This window comes from Tyto alba, unplaced genomic scaffold (assembly GCF_018691265.1).
Source record: "Tyto alba isolate M040663 unplaced genomic scaffold, T.alba_DEE_v4.0 Super-Scaffold_17, whole genome shotgun sequence".
Lineage (NCBI taxonomy): Eukaryota > Metazoa > Chordata > Aves > Strigiformes > Tytonidae > Tyto > Tyto alba.
In genome coordinates, this window is record NW_024881279.1 from 12,658,409 (window position 1) to 12,686,053 (window position 27,645).

The 27,645-nt window shown below is 46.5% G+C and overlaps 1 protein-coding gene across 1 annotated transcript; it reads left to right on the top strand.

Moving 5' to 3' along the window:
- Positions 1 to 386: 386 nt before the first annotated feature.
- On the top strand, positions 387 to 12,026 carry STC2 (stanniocalcin 2). The gene is made up of 4 exons (XM_042790433.1): positions 387 to 773; positions 2,996 to 3,138; positions 5,663 to 5,874; positions 9,434 to 12,026. The coding sequence occupies exons 1-4, from the start codon at positions 623 to 625 to the stop codon at positions 9,825 to 9,827; spliced, it is 900 nt and encodes a 299-aa protein (XP_042646367.1). The 5' UTR covers positions 387 to 622; the 3' UTR covers positions 9,828 to 12,026.
- The last annotated feature ends 15,619 nt before the right edge of the window (positions 12,027 to 27,645 follow it).

Below are 27,645 nucleotides of genomic sequence, written 5' to 3' on the forward strand. Positions count from 1 at the left end.
CCGAAGTTGCCTTCTCAGCCCCGGCCCCGCGGCTGCGGGGGGGAACCGGCCGCTCGGTGCTGCCCCCCTCCCTCCAAAGCAGCGAGCTGGTCAAAATCCCGCTTTTTCACCGATTTTTTTTTTTTTTTTTTTTTTTTTTCCTTCTTCCCTCCCCCCCCCACCCCCCCTCAGTCCCGCCGGGGGGAGGCACCTTCGCACCCCCGCCGCGGATGGGAGTGTGTGTGTGTGTGTGGGGGTGCTGTGCAGCCCCTCCCCACTGCCCCCCGCACGCCCATCCCCCGCGGCGAGGCGCAGGGGGGGGCCGGGGGGAGGCGGGAGGCTGCAACCTGCCGGCGGGGCAGGGCCGGCCCCCGGCGGGCGGGCGGAGCGGGGCGGCGGCTGCCATTGGCCGCGGCGCGGAGCGACACCTGCTCGGCTCCCTCATGCGAGTGACACCGGGGCTCGGCGGGGATATTTGAGGCACCCTCCGGGGCCGCCGACCGCCACTCCGCTCCCGCCGCCGCGCCGGGCACATGCGGTTCTCGGGGCCGCGGCGAGGAGCGCGCTGGGCCCGGGTGCGGCACCCCGCGGGGGAGGACGCGGCGGCGGCGGCGGCGGCGGCCGGGGGGGGGAAGGCGCGACCATGTGCGCGGAGCTCCGCGGCAAGCTGCTGGCCCTGGCCCTGCTGCTCGCCAGCGCCCGGGCGGCGGCGGGCACTGAGGCCACCCACCCGCCGGAGGGGCCGCAGGACAGGACCCCGCAGCAGAAGGGGCGCCTGTCCCTGCAGAACACAGGTACGGCGGGGGGGGGGGGGGGGGGAGGTGCCCCCCGTTCGCCGCTGCTGGAGCGCCGGGGAAGTAGCCGCGCTGAGTTATGACAGGCGTTTTATTTCGGTGTCCGACTGTCAGGCATAAATCATCAGAGGAAATAAGAGCTCGCTCCTAATTACCTTTAAAGCCCGGCTTTGCCAAGCACGTGTTGCCCTTGCAACAGCCGCGGCAGCGCTCGGGGCGAAGCGGCTCCGCAGCCGCGCCGGGCACGAAGTCGGTGCGGAGCGGAGCGGAGCGGGGCCGGCGGGGGCCCGGCGGAGATGCTGGGCTTGGGAGGAGAAAGTTTCTCGGCGCAGCGTTTGAAACCGGGTCGAGGGCCGGAGGAGGGGGGGGACGGGAGGGAAGGGGAAGCGGCTGGAAATGACTGGTGCTTTGCCTCCTCCGTAGGGAGTCGTGCAATGATGCAACGGACCGGGGGTTTCTCTCCTCCTCTCCCGCCCCCTGCGCTCCCTCCCCCGGGTATTATCTGCCTAGAAAGAGAGAGCTGAGGCGTGCACTCCGCTGGATCGCTTCCCAGCCGTGCAAAGAGAGAGCGCGGGATCCAGACGCTTCCCTTCCCACCCCCCCACCCCCCCCTTTGTGTCGTCGTCCCCCCCCTTTCTCTTTTTTCCTTTTTTTTTTTTTTTTTTTTTTTTTAACACTCTGAGTGCTGCGAGACGTGTTTAAACACACACGAGCAGGAATGCACGAATGCCCATTAGGGACTGCCACATGTGAATCACGGCACTGTGCAGTTCTCAGCACGCTGGAGCCAGGACATGTGATCCGGCAAAGGGTTTGCATCCGGATGCCAACACAAGCACTACAGCTGAGCTCCCGGCCCCAAAAAAGCCCAGCTCCGCGCTCTGCAGCGCTCCACAAAGAGCTCCATTTTTTCCACACCCCACACCCACCCCACCCCACCCCCCCGACAGCCGGTACGTGTGTGTTTGCGCAGCTTTTCGCGTGTGGCTGAGAAAATCCCAGGAGCCGACCCCGGGGCTCCCGTGTCCCACCTCCAGATGCACTTCGGGGCAGGTAGAAGGCCGGGGGGGGGGGTTGAAAAAAAAAAAAAGGCGGTGGTAGTGACTTGGTTTTGAGCTGGGGGGGTGCATGCGAACTCGGTCAGGCTCTGCATTTACATCCCCGCTCCTCTCTCTGCCTTGCAGCGGACTGGACTGAAATTAGACCGAAAGTTGCTGTAAAGACTTGCAAATGGACCGCATGGCAAAGGGGGAGGCTGGGGATGTCTGAAACATGCTGCGGTTCGGAGGGGGATTAGGCTGGCTCCCAAGGGTGAGCTTTAATTAAAGGTACCACTAGGGCACAGAGTACAGGAATTCTTAGCATCCTCAGTTCTGGTCTAAAAGCTGCCCCTGTTTAACTTTATCCCCAGGCCTTTTCAGCAACCACCTTCCCTCTGGCAGTACTGCTACATCCATTTTTTTTTAAAGGACCAGAAGCTGTCTTGCTAAAAATTAGGTTTTTGGGGTTTTTTTGGTAAGTGAGTATTAGGCAGCATTTTCTTTTTTTTTTTTTACAGTATTACGTAATATCTGAGAGGGCAGAATAAACATATATGTTACAGCTGGCTCCAGTAGATTTATTTTATGTAGTGTATATATATACGCAATTTATTTCTGCATAGGTGAGGATGTAGTTGCAGCTTTATGCAACACCAGGTGCAAAGGACTTTGTCTGTGGGAATTTTGCCATTAACTTCATAGGCATCATGACAAGGGAAACCCAGAGGTCTGTAAAAAACATTGAACTAAATTGCCAGAAATTCACTCAAAGTATCAGAAATGAGAAATTTTAGCTGCCAGGGTCCTCAGCTTCTCATTTTGGCACTCGAATTTGTACAAGTCGGAGCTTTGTACAAGTCGGAGAGCAAAAATCACGCTTGTCCTTTACTCCTAAGGAATGCAAAAGCATTAGGCAGTTCTCAAGCTTGACGTAAGCATAGTGGATTTGGCATCTACTTCTTGGATATCACTTTCATAACATGATACACCCAGGCTTTGGCCTAATTTCTGCAAAAAGTGGGCATGCTGTGGGTACAATAACTGTCGTCATGTGGTGTTTTGGTTGTTTTTTTTTTTTTTTTTTTTTTTCAAACTGATGACGTTTGCAAAATAACTCTTTCCTTCCCCCCCCCCGCTTCTGTGAACAGTTCTTCAAATTGACTGTAATCAATGCTCTTTTAGCTGAAATCCAGCACTGCCTGGTTAATGCTGGCGATGTGGGATGTGGAGTGTTTGAATGCTTTGAAAACAATTCTTGCGAGATCCGAGGCTTACACGAGATCTGCATGACATTCCTGCACAACGCTGGAAAATTTGATGCCCAGGTAACGTGGTGAAGTGTCCTACGTATCTGCTTGCTTCTAACATACACTTGGCATGTGTTTTAGTTCCTTGACACATCTCTGCAAAAAGTTACCATTATGGAGCAGATCTACTTTTGCACATGACCAGTTTCACTAAGAATTTTTCTGTTGAAGGGTCCAGAACCAAAACCCCAGAACAGTAATCGAGCAGCGCTGTGCAGCCTGTCTCAGGAGACCGGCTGTCTCTAGCTGCAGCTCCCTGTGATCACTTCCTCCTCCTGTACCCAAGATAACTCAGTCAGAACACTAATGTAGCTGAACATGGTTTTCAGAAACACTAAGTGGCTTAAGCTTCTACACTGTGTTTCTTTGGAGCTGATTCTGAAATCAAGCTTGGGCACCCAGTTCATTTAGATGTATTGAAATAGTTCCCAGTGTGCACTTACTAAAGTTGGTTCTCGAGACTTGCACACAACCAGTACAGGCAACCTCCTAAAGCTGCTATATTCAAATAAGTCTTTGGTTCAAGCACTGATGTTAAAATGCATTGCCTACATGGTATGCAGTACTGTCTCCTTCATTTTCTCCCCAGACCGTTTATGCATCATTGAGACATCCTGTTATTGTGTCTTGTAAGCCTACTCTCCCATTTCAGTGTGGAGGGAAGAGAACATTACGATGGGCCAGCAGCATTTGGCTTGCCCATGCAGTTTGCAGTATAACTTCAGTGAAAGCACCACCTACATGGCATTGTTAAAAGCATGGTATAAAGTAGAACTGCCTTCAGGACTCAGCCAGTTCCATGAGGGATGGTGGGACCACCCAGCAGGAAATGCTTTTGAAGCGCTGGAGTTTTAGGCTCAAATTCTCAAGGATGTACAAAGGGTCTGGCTAGCCATTAAAATGAGAATTGTTTCTTCTGTGGGTATCTGAAAACCTTCAACTTAATTTCCAAATGGCTTACAGAAAATGCTCATTTACTTTTGCACAATATTCTGTCAGTGAACAGAGTTGACCAAAGAAGTGAGCCCTGTTGGGAAGGGAGGGAGATGTGCCTACAAAGGCTGAGTGTAGCCATTGATGCCTATTCCCCAGGATCCCCAGATACTGCTAATCAAATGCAGCCTGTTTCGCATCCAAGCTGTCTCCATTGCAGTGCAGAAGTATTAAACCCCTGGAGCTTTATTTAATATGGAGGTGACTTTAGCCTCTGTTACGACATGGCTTTTCATGGCTCATCTCTGTATTATGTACAGTTATTTCAGGCTGCATTAAATGACAAGACTGATGTTGGCCATTTTCCACACTCTGCTTTCTGCTTCTTCCCTCTCTGAAACCTGAGAATTTTTCAGATTTGGTTTATAGAAGAATTTTATTTTTTATCCTTATTTTCCTACTGTGCTGTGTGTATTTGTTACTGAAGGGAAGGGCAAGTAAGTGCCTTTGGTACAGGGAATAGAGAGGGATGGTGGCTGAAGCAGTTCTTTGATCAGCAAGAAACGTTTCTGGCTTGAAACAATTTGGGGACATCATGTGAATGCAGGTCTGGGTAAATCTTAGTTAATTCCCATTGAGCTGCACCAGTGTACTCTTTGGATAAAGGATAACAAGAATTTGGTCTTCATGAAGCATTCGTGTAAAATAATGAAGAGATGGGGGCAGTGCTGGAGGCTTCCACACACCTATTGCTCAGCAAAGTGAAGGGAGTCTGAGCAGAGCTGTCAGACTGCAACACATGCACCGTGTACAGCAACTATAGTATCAAATAGCAAAGAGAAAAGAAAGGGATGGTTTAGATGCCCACTAAGCAACTGAATGAAGGAATTGCAAATGGTGGTTAAAGAGATGCTGCTAAAGCAGCTTCCTTGCAATTTACTTTTTTAGTTTCTTGATTTTTTTTTTTTAAATCTCACTTTAATTTCTTGCAGCACAGACGTTAAGACACTGTAGGATTATTATTAGTGCTGATTTGAGTCCCTCTCTGAGGAAGTGGTAGTAGAGAAAATACTGACAGCTGGGGAATGAGGCAGGTGCATATAGATGGTGCATACATGTCTGAGTTTGCAAGCTAATTTTAAAATTAAAAAAAAAAAAAAAATCATAATTTGCTGTTCCTTAATGGGTCTGCTTGTGGTCCTGGGGACCTTAGCCGTGGCAGGATGCCTTCTCCTTTGTGTGAACCTGCTGTGCTGCCACCCCAGAAGCAAATGAAGCCAGTACCTCAAGCACTGAATTACTTCAAGGTGCTCACTTTTGCCCTTTCCCTTGCTGAGCATTCAGCAGTTGCGGCAGAGGGAACCTCAGAATACCAGTGAGGAAGCCCTGTGTGTTCAGCTCCACTGGGGTAGCAAAGCTGGGTAACTTGACATGGTCTTTAAGGGCAGAGAAACAAAGAGAAGGGGGGGTGGAAAAGCCATTAAGTAATACCCTTAGCAATCTAGCAACATTTGACATTGTCCTACAGGGGAGCAGCTAGCTGGGCATAAATCAGCTGTTCTGCTTAATGGACAAAAATACAGACCTACTCCATTTCTTTTCTTCTCAGGGAAAATCCTTCATTAAAGACGCTCTGAAGTGTAAGGCTCATGCCTTGAGGCATAAATTCAGCTGCATCAGCCGTAAGTGCCCTGCCATTAAAGAGATGGTGTTCCAGTTACAGCGGGAGTGCTACCTGAAGCATGACCTCTGCTCCGCTGCCAAGGAGAACGTCCAGGTCATTGTGGAGATGATTCACTTCAAAGACCTGCTGCAGCATGAGTAAGTGCCTCCGTGCTAGTGCAGTCAGGGGCGTGGGAGCTCCTTCCAGGAGCGCGATGGTGCCAGTGGGCTGTGCATCTGCCCAAGAGGTGTTTCACCTCCTTCTGGCCTTAAGCATGTCTTGTTTTCCCATGTACCAGACCAACGCTTTCTTCTCAGGGGCCCTTGAAGACTAGTCTCTTTACAAAGGGTTAGATGTGACTGTGGAAGGAGATGAAATAGGTTGAAGTTGGATCTGGCTGTCTCTTTGGTCCTTTAGCAAAGACAGTGTTGGTCTCTGCTGTTTCCAGAGGCATCTCACAATGTCTCTGTGCTTTCTGAGATCAAAGGCACTATTCCTGACCCCAGTATCTTGTTAAAGATGACAGCTAGAGGAGAAGGGGGAAGGAGGTCTATGCAAAGTTGTCAGTAAGATGATAACGTCTTCTTTAAATACATACTTTCAAATGTCTTGTAGTTAACTGTCTCTGAAAGAGCTGCAGTCCCTCAGGTAATCTCCCATTCATCTTATTCCTTATTAATCTCAGATGCTTTTTAATAAAACATGGAGGTGTACAGAATGAAGGCACAAGTCAGATTTTGAGGAGTTCATCCCTCAGACTGGGAACACAGCTGCCCTTCAAGGAATGGCAGGTGTGAATCCTACTTGGAATTGATCAAAGCTGCCCCATGATAGCAAAAAACCAGGCACAAGCTGTTGGTACCAACTCTTTGTGCACAGATGCAAAAATCAGAGCCTGTTTTTCTGGCAGGTGAACATCTCGCTCCCAGACAAGAAGGCTGAGCCGCAGCCTGGCAGCAGATTTAACCTTAGAGCATCTTCCTACCACACCTCTGCCTTCTTATCCCTAGCAGATATTAGCGCAGAAACCCCAAACCCCAATGATCATGACAGATATTTTGTATTTTTTGCAGAATCATTTCCTCTGGACATTTAGCCTTTCCTTTTCATTGGTCTCCAAAGGAGCTCTGCCCCAATTTCCTTTCTGTTGAAAACCATCCCCCTAATACTTAAGCTGTAGTTGCAGAGAAGCACTTTGCCAGTTTACTCTTAAATGCAGAATCGTTTGCTGTGGTTTGCATGCCCTGAACATGGTGGCCTGAAAGCAAGGCCCTTCCTGTGGATATTCCTGAGGCTGGGATCAAAGGCATGGCTGGTGGCAGATCTTCACCTTGCCAAGCCTGTCGGCTGTGCCCAGGGCAAAGGGCAGCATCCCGCTGCCTGGGGGAGAGGGGCTTCATCCTGCACAGCACCACTCTCTGTGGGTGCTGCTCAGGCTGTGTTAGTAGGCTATAAATTGGGTACTTGGTACCAGTTAACCCCCCATCATTTGGAGATGAGAAGTATGAAGGTCAGAGGCCTGTCCAAGGAGAAATAAGTTATCCTTGTTTTCCAAACAAGCTAAAGCAGGAATGCTGAAAGGCAACTGCTTATTTCTGGCGATCCTTAACCAGGGGGGTTCTCAGTTTGAGAAGATGGATCATTCAGCTGAGCACCTATAATTTGCACAATCTCATTTAGAGCTTCCTACACTTCATTTTCAGCATCTCAGAGTTGGAGCTTAGCTTTCCTATGCAGGACTCCCCAAATAGAAGTCAGCCAGCCTCCTCCCCTCCCCTAAATTTAGAGGCCATCTCTGAAGCTTCTGAACTAAGGAACTTGTTCAAGATCAATAGGCAAGTGTGGCAGAGCTGGAAATAAAATCACGTCTGCTGACTTGCAGCCTTGTGCTCAGTTCAGGTACTATGGTCAGGCCAGCTGAAATGCAGAAAGTAAAACAGTGAAGGAGAAATGGGCCAGTATTAATCCGCAGGGCTCTGGCAGACTCTGAATACCTGAAATATTTGGCAGCTGAGCCACTTTTTAGTCATACCAGCAACTTTTTTCTTCCAAAGATTTTTGTAAAGGTTATGCCCAATTTCAACAACTGATTGCTCTCTTTATTTTAATTTTTTTTTTTCTTCCTTCTGCTGGATCACTTTGTATGCGATGTGTTCAGTTCTCTCTCATCTTCTATTTTATATTTAAAAGAAAAACTAGAAGCGGAGAAGCAGGTGGCAGCTCTCAGTCTTGTTCTCTGACTATTTATTCTGACTGTTTTCTCCCTATGAGTGTTGAGGAACGCGATCGGGGCAGTGAAGTCTCCTCCTGAGTCAGCTGCAGTGGGGTGGGGGTCAGGCTGATTTGCTGTGGTGGAAGTGGTGACAGGCCCTGGCAGATCAGTCACTGCTGCATTCCAAGTAACTTTTTTTAACGGCAGAAACAATTCAAACATGGGAAATATTTTGAGATGGGGGAATAGATGGCTGTCCAAGATTACTCATTCAAAATTAGTTTAAGCAGTTGGGCAAAGTAAAATCAGTGTAGTATCGGACACTGATCATAATCTGTTGGTTTTCCTCATCTCTTCTGACTTGGTTCATGGGAAGAGATTTAGACTTGTCCACAGCCACCAGAGCTTGTGGATGGTATGCCCAAAAGGTGCACCCCCAGCACACCATACAACGGTGACTGCTGACCCCAGGCAGTTCTCCACTTGCACTGTGGATGGTTCCTACTGTGGGAGACTTTTAAGCACGTCATTCTGGGCCTGCGAGCAGCTGAGCAGTTGTGTCAATAGACAACATCAATATTGACCCACAAAACTTGTGACCGCAACTATTTTAAAATCGCTGCACTTGGTGACCCGTGGCTGAAGAAGCCAAAGTGCCTGTGCTCAGGCTGCCTTGTGCTCTGGGGGCACAAGAGGGATGGGTGGGAAGCAGAAACAATATTTGGCCATGGCTCATTTTGAGTCCTTGCTTGGCTGGGAAAAGGTATGTACTGAAAGCTCTACTCAACTCTGTAAGGAAATGAAGAAAAAAAAAAACTTGGTGTGAAAAGAAACAGTGCCACCAAAGTGGATTTCCCTATGTCTTGAGCTCTGTGCAGTCAGATCCTGAGTCCAGATAGGATCTTGATTGTGGTGGAGGTCAACAACCTAGTGTGACCAGTGATCGGTGCATGCTCTGTACCAGCCGTTCACCTGGAGATAGCAAGCTCTTTGAAGTTGACAGCTCTGGACATGAGCAGGTTTCCTTTGTCATGTAACCTGACTAATAAAGATGAAGGAGCATGGAAAGAGATAGAGGCAGAAGGTATGAGATAGCAGTTCTTCCATTTGACATCCCCATTTGCCAAGCGTGTAGGTGTCCTATTCCTCTGGTGGACATTACAGTTCTCCCAGAGCATATCCTGATGGGGAGCAATCAAGGCAGATCCAGCACTTGAGTGAAACTTCATTTGACAGGATGCCATCGTGTGCAATTCTTAGTGATATGGCCAACTAGATTACAATGTATTGCATAATAAACATTAAAAATTGTTTAGGTTGGAAAAGACCTTTAAGATCATCGTGTGCAGAATTGCTCTACAAGGCTGCCAAGTCAGGGAGTAGCAGAGGGCTAACGCTGCTGAACTGTGCTGTGCGCAAGGGAGGGTAAGGCAGAGGGGCCATTATGCTTGCTTACTGATAGATAACCCTTATATTTTTTGACTCTCTGTTTCCTTTACTTCCAGGCCATATGTTGACCTAGTGAATATCCTTCTCACCTGTGGCGAGGAGGTGAAAAAGGCAATAACAAGAAGCGTCCAGGCCCAGTGCGAACAAAACTGGGGAAGTCTCTGCTCCATCCTGAGCTTCTGCACCTCAACTGTGCACGGCGACGCCATCCTGGGTCCCGAGAAGAAGCCGGGTGAAGCCAGCAAAGCCACTGCTGGCCGCGGGGACATGCTGGCCCACGCCGACTCTGACCACAGGGAGAGCTCACGAGCATCTAAGGGAGAGAGAGGTACTAAGGGCCACTTGAACACCCATGCCCGGGTGAAAGCTGGGGGCCATGGTCCCAAAGGGGCACATGGGATCATGGACCGGGCAGATGAACTGTCCGACTTCTCTGACATCCGGAGGTGAAAAAAGGCACCAAATCCCCATCCCCCCCCCATCCTCCCCCTCCACTGGAAACCTCCTCCGTTGAGTCCCATCTTCCCGTCTATGGACATTCCAAAGCATTTCCCATTCAGAGGTCAAGCACAGGGCATTGCAAGATATATATGGACCTCAGCAACAGTGTATATAGTAGCAAAGGGAGAGCAGTGGCAATGGGTTATCGATCCAACAAACTCTACACTTGAGCAGCCACCAAATGTGGCAAAATGTCTCTGAGTAAATTCTTTTCCCTTTTTCTATGAAATGGACATCTGCTGAAATTTAGGATCTTGTTTGGGGGTTGTTGAGTTGTTCTAGGGGGTTGTGTTTTGTTTTGGTTTGTTTTTTTTTCCTTCTTGGTCCCCTTGGCTGGGGAGAAGGTTCCAAGAGGGCTCTGCCAGATTGCATGTGGCTGCTTGTGGCTTAGCACCTCCAAAGGTTTAGGGCTCAGCCTTACAGCAGATGGATGGATTCCAGGGGGATTTGGTTTCTGCCTGTGCCTGAGAACGCAAAAGCTCAAGGCTCAGTATGTGACACTCTAATGAAATAGCTACCCTGTCTCTCGCACAGGAACTGTGCGGTCTGGAGCTCCACCGCTCTCTCTTTAACTAACTTCTGAGCCATTGTTCCTGTCCAGGTGATGCTGCCTGGTTTAAGTGCCCCCCTGTTTGTTTTTTAACCACTGCATAACTTGACACTTGCTAATCCAGTCACTCCAGCATATCGAAGGCGAGTAGTCAGCTTCCAGACAAGGCAATGTGACTGTTAAGACTTGCACAGTATGGAGGACCCTCAAGAGTATGCTTGTGGACCTCTAAAAACCCTGTGCATATTCTCTGCTTACATCTGCCCACTCAGTGATACAGGTCCTCCACCCCTATGGACAGCCCCAAGGTTAAAGGATGGGCACAGGCTCAGACAGAGAAGGACCCCATATACTGAGTTCTTCTGTAGGGCTGCGTTGAAGGCCCATCAGAAAGCTGTCTCTCCTCAGCAGTAGCATGGTGTGGTTTGCTGGGATGTGGAGCCCCACTCCAACCTGCCTATCAGCTATGGTTTATCCAAATGCCAAAGATAAGGAGAGGGGGTTGACTTGCGTCTTTTTAATTGTCATGCAGATAAAGACCACCAATCTCTGTAGAGTGAGTTACTAAAGATGAAGAGTGTCAAAAGCTTATTGTCTCTAAGCAGTTTTAAGTGTGAATGAGGTGTTTGGACACATCTCTCCTACCCCCTATGCAATTGTAATTCTCAGGTTGCAGATCTGCAATCCTATATCCCCAGATATTGTACTGGAAATGGAGGCTACAGCATCCACAGGGACAGAAGGGTGAACTCTTCGGCTTCCTCTAGAGAAAAAGCAAGTTTTCTTAGAAAGTGGGAATCGCACCAAGGATTTGAGCCTTCTCATTTAGAAAGTTTGGGAGGAAAGCTGTGGGGGCAGGAAGGCAGTTCAGTAGAGACAGAACGTACCCAGTGAACTAACGTACGTCTTGTCGCATGGTGGGAAGGAGCTGTATAAACAGTAGAGGGTGTTGGAATTTGGCTACAATTTCCAACTCAGATTTTAGTTACTGCTAAGTGAACGCAGCTCCTAATAGCTATATTCAGGGTTTAATGCATGTATCCGCCCGCAGAAGTTATAGGCATTGCTTTTAATAGAAGTCACGTAGGAAGCAAGAGAGGACCGTTGAAAAGGTGTGTCTCTCTCTGATCACCGGGTCTTTGTTTAAAGACATGACCTTGAGCCTGCCTGATTTTAGCTAAAGTTCTGCAACAAAACCTTAATTCAACTTAATTGGGAAGAGGTGGGATCGGGCCAGGTACTGTAGTGACAAAGACCATGCTGACCTGAGGAGCAGAGCTGCTGGCAGCGGAGTGCCAGCACCCCGATGGGCTGTGGTACGGCTGTCCCACGTGTGGGGCATCCAGGCTGCCCCACGGAGGAGCTTGCCAAGGTTGGTTTGGGCCTGCCTCTAATGGCCAGCTCCTCTGCTCCAAAAACTAAGTGGCTGATGGTGGTACCATAAGAAAGTTTCTAGCATGCCTCCCTGGGTTTCCTGTGAGCGTCCTCTCCCCCTTGGTGGCATACAGTCACCATGAAGAACAAGCTCAAACCAAAAAGACAATCCAAGAGTTTTAGCAAAAAAAAAAAAAAACCAAAACCCAACCAAAAACACAAAACAGAAACAACAACTTGCTACCAATGTAATATTCTTACATTGAACTAAAATAAGATCCCTCTCTCATTAGAGGTTTGCTTCATCAATGAGAACCAAACATATAGATCTACATCCTTGAATGTCTCAGTCAACATATCACCTCAGCATGCATACAGTTTTATTTGTATTCATTCATTCTGTGGGGAAAATTGTATATTCCCCTTGTTTAGTCAATGACAATTTGGGTGGGGAGAGCAAGCTGTGGGTGGGAGGAATTTTTGTATAAGGTATAACTTTTTTTTCCTCTGTGTGTGAAGATTTTATGTGTTCATCTACTGATTCCACATATGCTATTATTGTAAATATTTAACATTTCTATTTATTATAGTGTCTCCATTTAAAAAAGAACACTGCTGGCTATGATAATTTAAACGTATGTCATGACCTGTGTTGTATATATTCATGCCACTAGTATGTTGGTTTTTTATGTTTAAAGCTGCGTAAATATAGTTTTATACAGTTCCATAATGTTATTGACAGCATAAATCATTTATTTATTGTTAAACCTTCTTTCATATCTAACAAATAGGGTGCATTTTACCTGAGATTATTTTATTGTGACATCTACATAGCCTTAATTCTTTATAAGAAAGAAAAAATTGTCCATTCAAATACTGTATGATGCTTTAATTAACATTCCTTATGAACTTGCTGTTCATGAAGGAGGTTTAGCTTAAAAGCCAAGGTATGAATGTTTCCTTCACACTTTGCATCTGGAATGAGCCTTGTTCTGGAATGAAAATACTGGGAGAAGCAAAACGCCTACTGGAAAAAGATAGCAGTAAACCCTGGAAAATGCTGTCCTAACTTAAAGTACTGAAGAAAAATAAAAAAGACAAACTGTCCTTAATTCCAAATCTCTGGGAGAAAAACATACTAGTTTTATCTCACGTAGAATTTGCAGCCAAATAAGCTTGTAAAAAAAGAAAATGCATATGGCTTTAGACAAAGCTCTGTACCTTTCACACTATTATTTTCCTTAAACACTAATAAATGTTTTGAATAAGTCTGTGGCTGGGTTTTGTTTAGCTGAAATTTCAGCTGCTGCGATAAGGGGTAAGAAAAGCCTTCTGAAGCTGGGCCAGCAGCTGCAGCCGAGGGGGGCAGAGGTAATCTGTCTGCTCGTCCCCTGTGCTGGCTGCGGCAGCAGTGCCCTGGCTGGGGCAGAACGCGGGGACAGAGCCAGCCCTACCTCTCGATATACCAGGGAGAGCCGGGGCAGAGACCTTGTCACCGGCGTGTCATTCCCCCGGGGGAGGGAGACCTCGCTGCCTGCCTACCTGGGACCCAGCAGCTCGCTTTGAGGGCAGAAAAGGAGCTGCAGAACAAACTAGAGACCACAGGGAGCAGAAGCTCTTGCCCCTCTCAGACTCGGACAAAGCCCTGGCTTGTTTCAGGAGGTTTTTTTCCCCTTAGCAGGAGCCATGGATTGGGTTCACTACAGCATGGCAGAGCCACCACATCTGCTTTAAATTAATCTGTGTTCAGGTTAGGAAGAGAGTAGGGGGATGCAGGTGCTCGTGGGTTTCTTCTCACAGCCGCGATGGTCCTGGATTACAACATCCCCTTGGGAGGCTGGCGCTGGCACCATGCTGTGCTCAGCCGGGTCGGCTATAGGCACAACTCCGTTCCATAAGGGCCAGGAAGGGGATCCTGGCTGACCACAGCACCTGCCTGCAGACGAGGTGTCAGCAACCCCCAGCATGGGGCCAAAGCTCTTAAGCACTGGATTTCAGCCAGGCCCATTAACAAATACAACAGCAATGTTTTCTAAAAGCTGTAATAGCTGATAAGGTTTGTCCTGCATGTATAAAAGACCCAGACAGTTCACGTAATAGCATGAGTTATCCCGTCAAGATTTTAATTAAAAATGAAGAACATCCATTTGGCTCTCCACTGTCAGCTATTAATAATCTATCAGTAAGTACCAGCCAGTGGCTCTCTACAGGGACGTACCAGGCATGTACAGTAGCTATAATTCTCTCAGATCAATCCATCACCATCCCAGCAATGATCAGATATCAAAATCTTAAATGCTTACTGGAGTTTCAGCAAAGGAGAAAAGCAAAATCCTAAGATTTACAAAAAGCAAGCTGCAGAAACAGCACTTTGTGTTGTCTCCAAAGTAATTTTCATACAGCGTTGGGGTGTAGGCAGCAAGGGGATAGGGAAATTATGAGAAAGCACCTCTGAACATAAAGCACGGCTTTTTTTTTTTAAGGCTGCTTGCATGAAAAAGCACATTTTTAACACTCCTTCTGTGGGGTTTAAAAATAACTAATCCAGTTGAAGCCTTTGGATGAGATGGGCTTCACAAGCCTAAATGTGATTTGCAGCAATCTAGGACCTGTAGCATTTCATTGCCTTTGGGTGCAACAGCTCTTCATAATCCTGCCATGGACTGTCATCAAATACCAACGGGAAGGTGCATCTTGCCAGCAGAGATGTGACAGAGTTTGGCGGGATGCGATCTCAGAGCAACCTGCAGTCAGGCTACAGCCAAGGAATAGTTTGTGCTGGTGTTGGACTGCTCCTTGGCACTAAAGATCCCACTGCATTTTTTCACATGAGCTGGTCCGCACCATGGCTGTGATACAGCAAAGGTAACTGCATTATGTCCTCTACCATCCTCCTTTCAATTTCAACTAGAAAAGTTATTTTTCATCTCCTGATGCGTAAAGTGGTGAGACTGCATTTTGCTCCAAAAAGTGGCAAGATGTTAGTGATGGAGAAGTGACCCTCACCTTCCCTTAGGGCATCATGTCTCACAAAATAGCACAGTAAGTAACAGAGTGCTGACATTAAAAAGTACAGAAGCACAGAGAGAAAAAGAAGCCCTAACACACTGCAGAGCAGGGATTCTGCATTGCACAACTCTGAGAAGTGTATAACTTAAAATAAGTTTAATACCAGCATACAAGTCTGCTTCAAAAGTGGAGTGATCTTAGTTCATTTTGGTCTGAGTCACTTTACAAGTGAGGTAAAGAAAACCAAATCAAGGCAATTGAAATTGCAAATGCATGTCCATACATAGGTCTCATCCAATTGAACAAATCCCACCAAGATTCATACATGCGGTCCATTTGGATTTATTCTCCTACAGGCTCCCTGTCTAGCTTCCCAAAAGAACAAAATTAATTCCAGATATTGGCTTGCTCAGGCATACCAAAACATTTACAAATGTATATGGCAATTTACATATGTCAGCCCACATAGTGAGCTGAGTCAAACCTACTGCCAGAGCTTCTACGTTCATCTTCACTAGTTCCTGGGTGCTGCCCTTCGCTCTCCCCTGAGCCCACGCCTGGAGATGCCAGGAGAGCCAAGGCAGCTCTCTGCTGCGTCACGCCTGATGAATTCATCAGAGCGATCTTCCCAGGTGAGGGAATAGTTAAAGCTTGCTGGGAAGCCTCTCAGCAGTGCATTTTTAAAGCTATTTCCTGACACCTCACCAGAAACACAAATCCCACTCAGTTTTCACTGCTAGTTATGTTCGTGTTTCCATGCTCTCCTCGCAGACTCTCGCAGGAAAGGCTTCTCTCACACCTGCTGAAGTCAGAAATTGCTGCACGCTTCCCCAGCGACAAATAGAGCAGATCTCAAGCCTTGAGCAGTGCCGGAACAGCCTGCATCACCCAGACCTATCCCAGTCACCTGCCCTGTGACCAACCAAAATTGAATCGTGGAGAGGGGATGCAAGGGGGTGCAGCTGGACCTCCCTGGAGGCAGGATCTCCCCTGATGCCTCACCAGGTCCCTCCCAGGTCTATTCCTGCAGTCCCAGCACTAACAGGTCCTGGCACGGGGTTGGGGCTAAGCATAACCATATAATTAGTGAAATCCGAACAATTTTTTTTCTGTATATATTCTTTAGGGGAAAATATCCCAGCCAGTGGAGAATTTCATTTTGAAATTAAAACCTCATGTCTTTCTTGATGGGTAATGCAAAATGGGGACTTGAGGGTTTAAAGACATGACAAATTATGGGAAGCTGCAGGGGCTGAGAATTCCTATCTCGGAGGATGCCGACTGTTATAGCCTTGACCTTTTCTGCAAATACCATCCTCCCTTATAAAAATGTGGCTTGGAGTTTATTTAGAAATTCTTTTAAAATAAGAAGTCATCTTTGGAGAGTCTGTGAGGTTCTCCACGTAGATGGGGATATAGCTTTCTTTGAGGGTATTCCTCCATTAGTGCCCTAGGGGCAGTGCCACTGCACTGAGTGTGCTGGATACGCTGCCACGCACCTCTGGCTCTGGTGACACCACAGAGGTCAGTTCTGACACATGCTTCTGCAAGAGGAACCTCAACAGGGTTGAAATCATGCCTAGACCAGCTTACAAGCTGCAAGAACAAAATGCCCCCATGGCACAGACAGCACCAGCTTCCCTGGTATCATTGGCACCAGTAGCTTATGGAAAGGCTAAAACCGGGCTGCATTTTAACACAGCACAGGATCAGCCCTCTGCTAAGACATTATGGCACATAATCCACTCTATAAGCTGCACTTCCATTTCTCAAATTTTCTGCAGTTTGTATCTGCTTTTCTATATCCCACAATCACACCGGGCTACATTTGTCACCCATGAATAATCCCACTTACATTGCAGAGTCTCTTCCTACCCTGAAGAAAAATGCAGTGGGAGGTGTGGGGAAGCTCAGTGAAAGCTGACAGCCAGGAGAGACTGGGAAAGGCCTACAGAGTGCCTTATTTAGATGTCCTATTTTAAGATAAAATGAAGAAGAACTATGCACATTCAGCATTTTGTTAAACTGACATGAAATCAAGCCACTACGAAATCAGTTTGCAGGGGGGTGTGGTGCACATGCTTGAAGTCTTGCTGAAAATATTATTATTATTTATAATTGTGGTAGCTCCTGGCTGTTAGCAAGTCCCAACCTTGAGGCTACTGATCCATATATCATAGGAGAGAGTCCTGGCCAAAAAGAGTTTCCATCACCATCAGTAGAAGGAAACATCGTCCTTTGCCTGTGCATGCAGAAAAGAAAATAGTGCCTACCTGGGCACTCAGCATTAACTCACTGGACAGGATGCTTCTGAACAGTAATCACAGGAATTACATGTTTTTCTCTCAGATCTACCACCTACACTTGCTGGTCCAAAAGTTAGCACTAACTGATGATGAGTCTGCAGAAGCCCATTAAAAGCATTTTGGCCTGTACAGAAAGAGGGAGTTAAAGCAGCCAGGCTGCCTTGGAGGGGTAAAGGATGCCCAGGAAAGCTGAAACTGCCCTGCAGCAAGAAAGGGCTCCCAGGGTCCGGGCTGCCCACAGCAGCAGCCAGCTGACTCTGCACATTCCTGGAAGAGAAGATGTATTTTGTGGCTATCTGCATTACATGGATGAGTGAAATCTGGTCACAGCCAACGATCCAGGACTGGGGAATGAGTCCTGGATAATAATTAAAAGCCCAATCTTGGGTTCACCAAAGCCTCCGGTAAAACATCTTATTGATAATAGTAGGACATTAGGATTAAGCTCCTGCTAGAGCTGGGAATCACTGAAGCTTTCCTGACTACATAGGCTTATCAGGAATAGCCTTAACAAAATCAAAAAATAGATGAGGCTGAAAATAATCTGTTCTCAAACATCCCACATTCAGAAATGCTTGGATCTGAGGCACGTGGTTTTTTTGCAGCACTCCCTAAGCATAGACCATTTGCAAACCATGGAAAAGCAGGTAATCCATGGAGTCTTTCAACAGCATCCAGAATGGTATAACACTTCAAATATGACAAAGACTTGAATGCTGCTTTTAAAAACTTGAAATAAAATTTACTAGGCTTTATGACATTATGTACCATATTGCTTGAATTCTGGTCATCCTACACATAACAACCTCTCCCTTTCCTTCTGTTGGTCATGTAGCAAAGCTTTAATACAGCCTGGAAAAGTGGTCAGGCCCCCTCTTTAAAGGCAAAAAGATCAGCTATACCCTCCCGATGAAGATGGTAGCAGGATGGTAACATTTATTTAGGAAAATACAGCATTTATTCTGAGCAGTAGCATAGAAGTCAAAAATTTGAAAAGGTAGAGTAAAAAAGGACCAGGAGATAGTACTGAGAATATGTGATGATGCCATTTAAGCACATAGACTCATTCAGGACCTTGCTTGGAACAAGCTGTTCTTACAGTATTGCCAGACTGACCAGAAACAAGCAGAGCATTAAGGTCCAATCGACAAATAAGTTGGTCAAACCCTCTCTCATGAGACTGCCAGCCAAATTTGTAAACACTGGAGGTCAGATAAACATACAAATGTTGCAACCTATTGGATTCACATTCCTCTGGTGATTTACCTATGTTTTCTTCTGTCAGGACTAAGGGTTTGAGTGAATGGTAGACAGCTAGCAGGAGGATGATGTTCTCTATCAGCACAAGGCACAGTCAGGACAGAGAGGGCAGAGGCTGCAATGGAAGCCTAAGCTTCATAGGAAAAAGAAGCCCTAATCCCCAAAAAGCAACACCCGTCCTTATCTTTGAAAGAAAAACACAAGTATTTTCCCATCTTTGCAGTTCTCTCAGGGATGAGAAAATGAGTGAACTTAAAATCCTCCAAGGGCCATAAAACCTGCCAAGCTGTTATAAACCAGGTACTACCACCGAGGGGTTGCTTTGGAGCAACATCAGCAGGAAGGGAGGGAATAACCTGAGAGGCGGCTCGTCTGCAACAGTCACGGCGGGTGCCCAGCAGCCTGAAAGCAGCGACGACGCAGTGAGGCGCAGCGTTGGTGGAAGGACGGCTACATAAAAGGCACACGCTGGTTTGGTTCAGCAGACTCCCCCCAGCCCTCGTCCCTGCGTGCAGACCGCACGAAGCACGTTTGCTGCGGCGAGCACGCTCTGTCCTCGGGGCTGTGACCGGCAGAAGCCACACGCTCTCCAGCTGCTGCGGGATCCAAGGTTGTCCCCTGGCTGCGACTGCAGTGCCGCAGGTGTAGCTACACTGTGGTACACCCGTAGTAACGCTTACGCAACCCCGGCTCTAATACGCTCGATGACACACACACCCGCTAACACTGCTTACTCCTCTGGCAGAAACAGAGCGGGGCCAGGCTTAGGGACCCAAACATGGGACTGGCAACTCTGCAGCCACGTGACATGAGTGCTGGTAGCCCCAATGTGGTATCTGGTATCAGATAAATCAAAAATAATTCTGATTGCAATCTCACAACCCACCAAAATCACTGCAAAATCATAAAGCTGTCTCCAAACTGTGCTCCCACTGACCAAAAGTATGTTGATGTGATACATCTCGACTAGATGTGTGTTACTGAGCAAGCTGGTAGTGCACAGAGTCAGCAGGGTCTGTGATACCCATGGCATCAGCTCACAGGTTACAGTAGCAGAATGCACAATTAGCTAAAATGCTGCTGCTGGCTACAATACCCTTGTCCTAAGCTCATAAGAAAATGGCAAAGAAGGACTTTAGAGTCCAACCAGATCAAGGGAGAAGGTGGAGAAGGAAAAATAAAGAGACATCAGTTCTTATCCATAGGACTGTGCTGATTCCCACTCAGTACTGTCTGCAAATGGAGCAAAGCTGGAACAAAACCAGACAGAGAAAGAGAGAATACATTAATAGTCATCCCTGCACCTGTCCCAAAGTCTGGCTTTATTAAATGGTCAGTGAGGCACCCATTACCTGCAAGTCTAGGTTTTCTCTTTCAATTGTGACCAAGTTCCATTAGTTTAATTTCAGTATCTCTATACCAAATATCTGACTGCAACCTGACAGATCTCTAACAACGACAATTGTGTCTCTAAGATATTGGAAAAATGAGAAAGAAGACATGCAAGTAAGAAGTCCACCTCTGCTACGTGTGGCCCTGCTGCTAAGCTTATCCTGCAGTTCAGATGCTTTCAAGCTCCAGAAAGGTAAGGAATTAGGATTTATTTCTGTTGCAGAGCTGTATTTATAAGGCAAATAGAATTAAAGGTATCAGAAGAAAAGGGGGATGTAAAGCAGGGACTGGATTATCTGCCTTTAACTGTTTTGGTCTGTTCAGATATGAGGAGTTGCCACTAAAAGAAGGGCCAGGAAGGACAACCCTGCTGTCTCCAGACTCAAGAAACAGTTGCTAAAGCCCATCCATGGTGGAAAAAAAAAAAAAAAAAAACAACAAAACTGTGGGACCATTTGCCAGCATCTTCACATCGCTAGTCAGCAACTGCGCAATCAGCCAGGAGAAGGGTGGGTGGATCAGCCCAACATTAACAAGCCCAGCTGGCTCTGCCTTGCGCCCTTCTCAATAGTTTCCAAAGACAGGGCAACAATTTAACGTAGAGGCCCTGGGGTACTGATGCATTATTTTATTTCTGGCTTTGAACTTCAGAAATATCCAGGATTCATGGACGTGTGCCTTTGCTCACACCAGGTGAATTTACCCGGGGTCTCTGTTTCAGCCATACACTGTTGGAAAGCTTCAGTGCCTGCTTTCCATCTGACAGCAGCACAGCTGAACAAGAGAGATGCAAAACTAATCATACAGAGAAGGGAGCCAAAAAGGGATTCCAGCAACATGAAAACCAGAGGGAAATGCCAGAGTCATGCTATCGGCGATCAGTATCTGTGACCCTTCATTTTCCAAGAAGTAGCAGTGATAAGACAGCTCTGTCCAGGTGAAAGATATCAGCAGGGCTAATTGTAGCTAAGCAGACTGATTCTCATGGCAATGCTGTTATCTCCCTGGATTCCAGATCCCAGTGGCTGCTGTCACTGCTCATAATATCCAGCAGCAAGAAAGGGAGAGAAGGGAGAGAAGGAGAGGAAAAATTAAGAAGAAAGGAACAGAGAGGGAAATAACAAACAGAAGGGAAAGTGTAAGTATAGTTAAAAAAAAAAAAAAAAAAAAAAAAAAGGAAGGAATATGGAAAATATGGAATGAAGCAAAGGCAAAAGGGAACCCTTAGATGCCCCACAATTTCCTCTTAAAGGAGTTTCAAGAGAGTAGAGATGATGGCAGAAATGGCTCACTGTGGGTGGATGGCAAGAGTCAAACTTAACTCATCCCTTCCCTGAGGAGGTACATCCACAGAGACTGGGCAGACATGGAAGGCACAGAAAGTAGAGAAATTACTCAAAACATTACCTCTTTGCTGACTGCTTGCTGCATGTAGAAGGATCAAGACGTTTAAAAAAATGTAATAAAAAAGGGAAGAGTACTACTAATAAGCTGCTAATGAGGCTTAGCCTGTGCACACAGCATAGCACAGAAGGGAGCGTGCTCTGGTCCCTGAAAACACTGCCCCAAGAGCAAAAGGATGTGCTTGTCCAGCAGGAAGGGAAAGGAAAGCCAAAACACTGATAACTTTGTGTCTACTACCACCACATCCTCTGCTATTCCCGCACCCATCCACCAATTTGCTGGTGCCCCCTGTCTGTCCCTTACAGTGTCCTACTGAATTTCTGCATTTTGGAGAGTCCCAGCTTCCAAGAGGTGTGAGTTCTGGGCCAGCTGCCCCGCGCCATGCCCTGCGCACACCGGGAGCCCGCTGTGCACGCCCAGCTGGACCTGTCCGACCTGCTGAGGTTGGCAGCTGGGACTGGGTCACGTAATTATTACTCTTGGTACTCCTCCTCAGGTCCAGGTAAATACATGGTAGAAGAGTCCATGGACTAAGGAGATGACGCTCAAAACAGGCACAGCAACAGATGAAAGGAGCAGTGAGAAGTGACTTGCTCAAGAGCATGCAGCAGAATGACAGCGATGTCTAGTGAGATGGAAGGGGCTTGTTGCCAAAATATAGGTGTCAGGAGACAGCTGAGAGGTGCTAGATTATCCAATACACCCACCTGGGGCTGGCAGGTGTGGCCCAGGACCTCCTGGAGCCACAGTTGGAGGGCAAGTAGGACACCTAAATTTGCAAAATTGACTACAGGCTTACTCTAAGAGCAGTGCCTGATACCCCAGGCCAGGCTGTCTCCCCACACAAGGATTCAACTCTCTGCACTGGGGAAACACCTCCAGCTGGTATTTGGGAGCAAAGTCATGTGGTCTCTGAGGAAAAAGGTCCAATTCCCTCACAACTCTTGGGGCCATGTGCTTTAGGAATAAACGTCATGAGGATGAGAATAGAAAATAAGACATTCTACCCAGTCAAACCCAATGACATCAACAAAACCAGTGTCAGCCTAAAAGCAACCTGCTAGGTTATATACAGACAACCAGTGGGTCCTCTCAGTGTAGATAAACATTAACTTATTAAATTTTATTTTTCATTTCACCTACATACATTTTAAATGACACTAGAGTCAAACTTAGACAATAATCTGTTGAAATCCTTTGCACTATAGAGAAAAATTGCACAAATCATACATGATGACAGCATTTTAAAGGAAAGTCAGACTGCTGAAATGGTGGAAGTCACAGACCACAACCAGAACATGTCAAAAAGCTCAACAAGCTTTTGATTAAAATAATTTTCATTGCAAGTATGGAAAAAACAGTCGGAATTGTTCATTCTGATTTATTCGATCAGTTTGACTGAGGTACTTTATCATTCAGGTGCTACTTAATGACTTGAAAAGCAGGAAAGCTTATTTTCCTCTTCTATTCATGAAAAACTATTTCAGAATGCATTCTGATAGTACTAAGACTTTGAAGACCCTGACCAAGAAACATACCTCATTTAACTCACTACTTAAAAATAATATTAATACATCAGCTTTACACGCAGAACAGGACTCTATTTACTCTGGTTTTCATATGTATCTGATACATTAGACAGTTTCATCTAGACAATAATTCATTCTCATTATTTCTTTCCTGAATTCCCATTTAAATCCTGATAAAATTTAAGATAAATCATAAAAGAAAACGAAGTCTACCCCAAAAAAGGTGTTATGCATCATTTTCTTACATGATAAAGTCTCCTCCTGGGAATCTGAATACACATATGATAAGTTGTATAACTGTGTAAGTAAATGTGTACAGGTATGGCCAGAAAAAAATGTATTGCAAGGGCTGTATTTAGGGCTCTGACCTACATCCTCTGGTCAACCACAGCAGACCAGTTTAAGACGCCTAGAAGATTTTGCTGTGGCTTGCTGGCCGTCACCACTCCTGGAGGAAAAACAGCATCATGGGATACACACCTCCATTTCGGGAATTCCAGAGAGGAGTTTGTTACATCAGCTGAAGCCATTAACAAAGGTCAGTTTTCCCTCCAAAAAACAAGCTATCAGGCAAGAGAACTGGAAGGCCAGCTCATCCTGTCCCACAAGAACACAAGATGGGGCCAGTAATATCTACCTGTCGCTAGATTCACCAGAGCTGATTCATCTGACTGTGAACAATCCCAACAGTGTAAACCGGGATTTCTGCAAGAGAATAGCTACAGCCTACATCAATCTGGGGCAGGACTGGAATTCACGACATGAACATCTTGATTTAAAGCATGACAATGTCAGTGACCTTAATCACATGCTCAAGCTAAAGCTGCCCTTCTCCTCCTGTGCATGACACAGAAAAAAGCACAACAATATGGCATAGACAGATAAGGAATTTTCACCCATATTGCCCTGACACCCCCATGTCTGTGGAGCAGGCAGGAGATGGAGGGATCATCCATCAGTCATCTTTTCCTGGGCAGGAAGGATCGGTGCAGGCTAGGTGCAACCCACAGCCCGCCCCAGTGCTGTTGGGGCTCGCCAGCCTTCCTTCACCCTGCCCCACCAGGTCCCCCCATGCTGCCAGCAGCTCCTGCACCCTCTCACAGCCACCAGCACAGACTTTGCAGGGAAGGCCCTGTCCTCCAGCAGCAATGCCTACTGCACACCCTGGCTCTGAGACCCAGCAGCTCTTGCAGAGCCACATTTCCCTATTCTGCAGCACCATCTTGCAGCAAGAGGGAGGAAAGCACCTTTGCAGACAGCAGCATGGAGAGGTGGCCTGAGGGACACCAGCAGTCTGGACTGCAGTTGCTACCGGGAGCAAACCAGACAACAGATGAAAGATTTTGATTAGGGATGGAGAGTTATGGCTTCTAGCATCCCAGACAAACCCCTGCATCAGCGCTGGGGTTCAACTAAACTTAAGAACAGCTTGCAGAATTCACTATTTTATTGTTAAGCTCTTCTGCCCTCACACTCCCTTTTCTGCCTACCTCCCTCGCTGGTGGCTGCTTTTCATCCAACTAAAACCAAGATATTTGCTACATTCTCTGCTTGAGCCTCCCCGTGAGCGTTGATCCCATCACAGCCCTCCGGAGCCACCGACCTCCCCCGTACTGGGACAGCCACATCCATGACAGGAAGGAAACCAGTGTGACTCGTCTACACAAAGGCAGCAGCAGGAGTCTAAAAAATCTAATATGTCCCCACAACCTCTAAAAATGTTGTTCCCCAGTCCCAGATTTTCCTTGCTCTCTCATGCACTTTTAGAGCATCGGGGAGAGCAAAGGATATGACTGAAACTATAGCAGCAACAGCAAAATGACCCTTTACACTCTTTGCCTCCCACTGCTTAGGCAATATCAGACGTGACGAAAATAGAGAGAGGACACAGAGCGCATGGAGGTGTTTGCTTCAGATTTTCAATTTGTTTGATAACACTCTTACTTAGGTCTCCTCACTTCCAGAGACAAACTCAGCTTCCTCCTGTCAGTATGTAAATTTCTCAGATAACTCTGAAAATAACAGCAGAGGAGGTGCAAGTATTTAAAATAGGAATAATATTCATTTAGAGCCACCAAAAAACGGCCAGTGAGATCTGAAACAGTGGAAACTTGATAATAACTTTAAATAAGCTTTAAATTAATATATCAAGGGCCTTTTTAGTAAAAGAAATTAAAATTTAAGAAGGCTATTTCTCAGAAAGTTATACTCAGACCATATGTGTTATTACTTCTGATGCTAGCTGTATTTTTTATTGAGAAAAATAATCCAAGTGGACCAAAATTACTTATCACCAAGACATCAGATTTTTTAACTCTCCAGTAAAAGAAAAGTGGAATGGAATGCAGCTGGGGAACAGGGCAAAGCTCATCCTCCTGCACACTTCAGGGTGCATTTTCCCCTTTGTGTCAGTCAGCGTGAGTGCGCATGAAAACTTATTTCTATTGAAGAAAAACCCTGAGATCTTAACCAGAGGAGAGCTGAGAACAGCCACCACGTTGTGTGCTGCTTCTCAAAGGCGAAGCTTCCCCTCCTTTTGGCAACACCAACTTTTCCCACAAAGCCACAGCTTGGATTTGTACGCAGCAGCGGCAAAGGAGTATAAACTGTTTCTAAACTCAGTGGGTTGCACAGGCCACAGATTATAGTCAGGATTACCAAAATTATGCACATTTTCTCAAATTATTTGGTTTGGGGTTTTTTTGTTCCTGTGTCTTTTTGATTCGCAGAGTCTCTTGTGCTCTGAGATCTGCGTGTCCCGGCTCTCGCTGGGAGTGCAGCTCCCAAATCTGCTTGTCTTTCCCGGTATCCACAGTCCCCATTCTTCCCTCCCTGCAGTACCTTTCTGTTCTCACTTGAAGGCAACCTTGCACCACACATGGCAATAAAAGCACCAGGCTGTGGAAAGCACCGCAGCTTCACCCGACAAACACCCCACCTTGCAGGTGGACAGAGGCTGAGCTCCAGGCGCAGAGAAGCAGCTGAATTGTCCTTAAAAGGTTTGATTCATCAACATTTGCACCCTGCCGACTTTTCATTTAGGCTCCTTTGAATGTGATTTCCCCACTCTCTGATCACAGTCTTGTGCAGTGCAGGAATGGGACGATCTGCAGCTGCGCGTGGTCCCTGGGTGATGCCTCGGTGCTCACCAACTATTTTGGCTCTTCTCTTCACCAAAAGCATCAACAGTGACCACAGTTAATAGCAGGAACCAAGTGGGAGCTCAATTTTGAGCAGGGACAAAACAAGCTGGAAAGTATGTAGATAAGAGTGATATTTCCTAATCAGCTGTCCCCGAGGAATTTTATCCTTGGACTCTTGGGAGTCAGTTATCTCGGCCATTAGTGAACTTGTGAGGGACAGGTGAGATACCAGCAGACGGGCAAAGGGCAAAGGTAGCATGTCTTTTCAAAAGCAGGGGGACAGGAGGAACCAGCCAGTTACAGACCTATCTGCTTAACTCTGATGCCAGGAAAAATACTAGGAGAACTAAGTACCTGAAAAAAAGCCAAGATGAATAGCAGGACCCATGGACTGGTCATCTGTACAGGCACAACACGGTAATGTGTTTTATGCAGAGAAAAAGAATACAAGTAGATGCAATATTTAAAAATTAAAGAGTCCAGGGCTTTAAACATGGGGTTTTTTCATACATTTCAGGGAACAGACACAATGATAAATTATATACATCCTTCTCCTGACACTACTTTGGAAGGAACCACCAATAACATTACTGTGCATTAAAGCTGCATTTATGAAACCACTCTTCAAAGCAGAGCAGTATTTAACATTCTCTTCTTTTCCTTCTGCTCAAAATGACCATCTGGCAACAGACTTTCTGGAAAGCAGCCTTCTCTCTGGTTTCTGTTTGGGGACAAATCTGTGCCAACTTCCAGCAGTTCATGTGATTTATGGATGCAGAATATAGTTCTCTTCTGAAACGAATGTGGGCTTGAAGTCAAATTCAGATACTGAAAAGATCTGGTGTGAAGCAAGCTGTGTGTTACAATATAGTTTTCTTTATGTGCATGCAATATGTCAAACTAGAAAGATTTGCATCCCTTTCCACACAGTCTCAGGCTAAGTGGTAAATTCTGTATATTATCCACAGTTACTTTACTTGCCCTAAACTAACCCCATCAAACCTATCTAAAGTTTCTTTTAAAACTTCTAAGAACTTTCATTTGAAATTGTAGGATAGGGTACAAGATCCTCCTTGGATACAGTGGACACAATTATGGTCAATTAACTTTTCATAAATGGAAAAAAAAAAATCAAATTGCAAGAAGCTAAGAGGTCTCAAGGGCAAAACATCCCTTTTCAGAAGAATGTGGAAGTCTGGGAAGACAGTGTAGACTATCTCTAAAGGAAAAGCAATTCTTCCTGTGCATCAGCCTGTGTTGGTTTTAGAAGTGACATCTGAAACTTTTAAGAACTAGAGTAGTGCCTATGCTCAGCCTTTACTGCGTACACAGGGCCTTGGAGACACAGACGGAAAAAAAACAGAAGTCTCATCTAATGACCTGCCCTGCCTCCGCAACTATCTGATCCCAATGCTGCCTGGTCTATGGGCAGAAAATAGTAGGAAATGAAATCTAAGACCCAGCTTGGAAACTTCAGGCCAGGTTTCTGATCTTTTTTCCAAATGTCCCAGCACGCTGGTCACAGAGCTCTGAAACCTGGCCACATCCATCTGGGACACGGGAACTGGCAAGGAGCTGCACAGCCAGCACTGGGAGAGGGCATTGGCACGAGGAGGGAGCTGGGCGCTCCAGGCTGAGGGTCGTCGGAGGATTAAGCAGAGGACGGGTGTGCGGCTCCCTGGGGAATGGCACCAGCCTCCCATTATTTCTCAGGAAAGTCTCCAGGAAACTCACAGAATAAACATTTTTTCTTAAAGGTCTCATCTTTCTGGGTCAAAAATTTGGGAGGATCTATGTTAG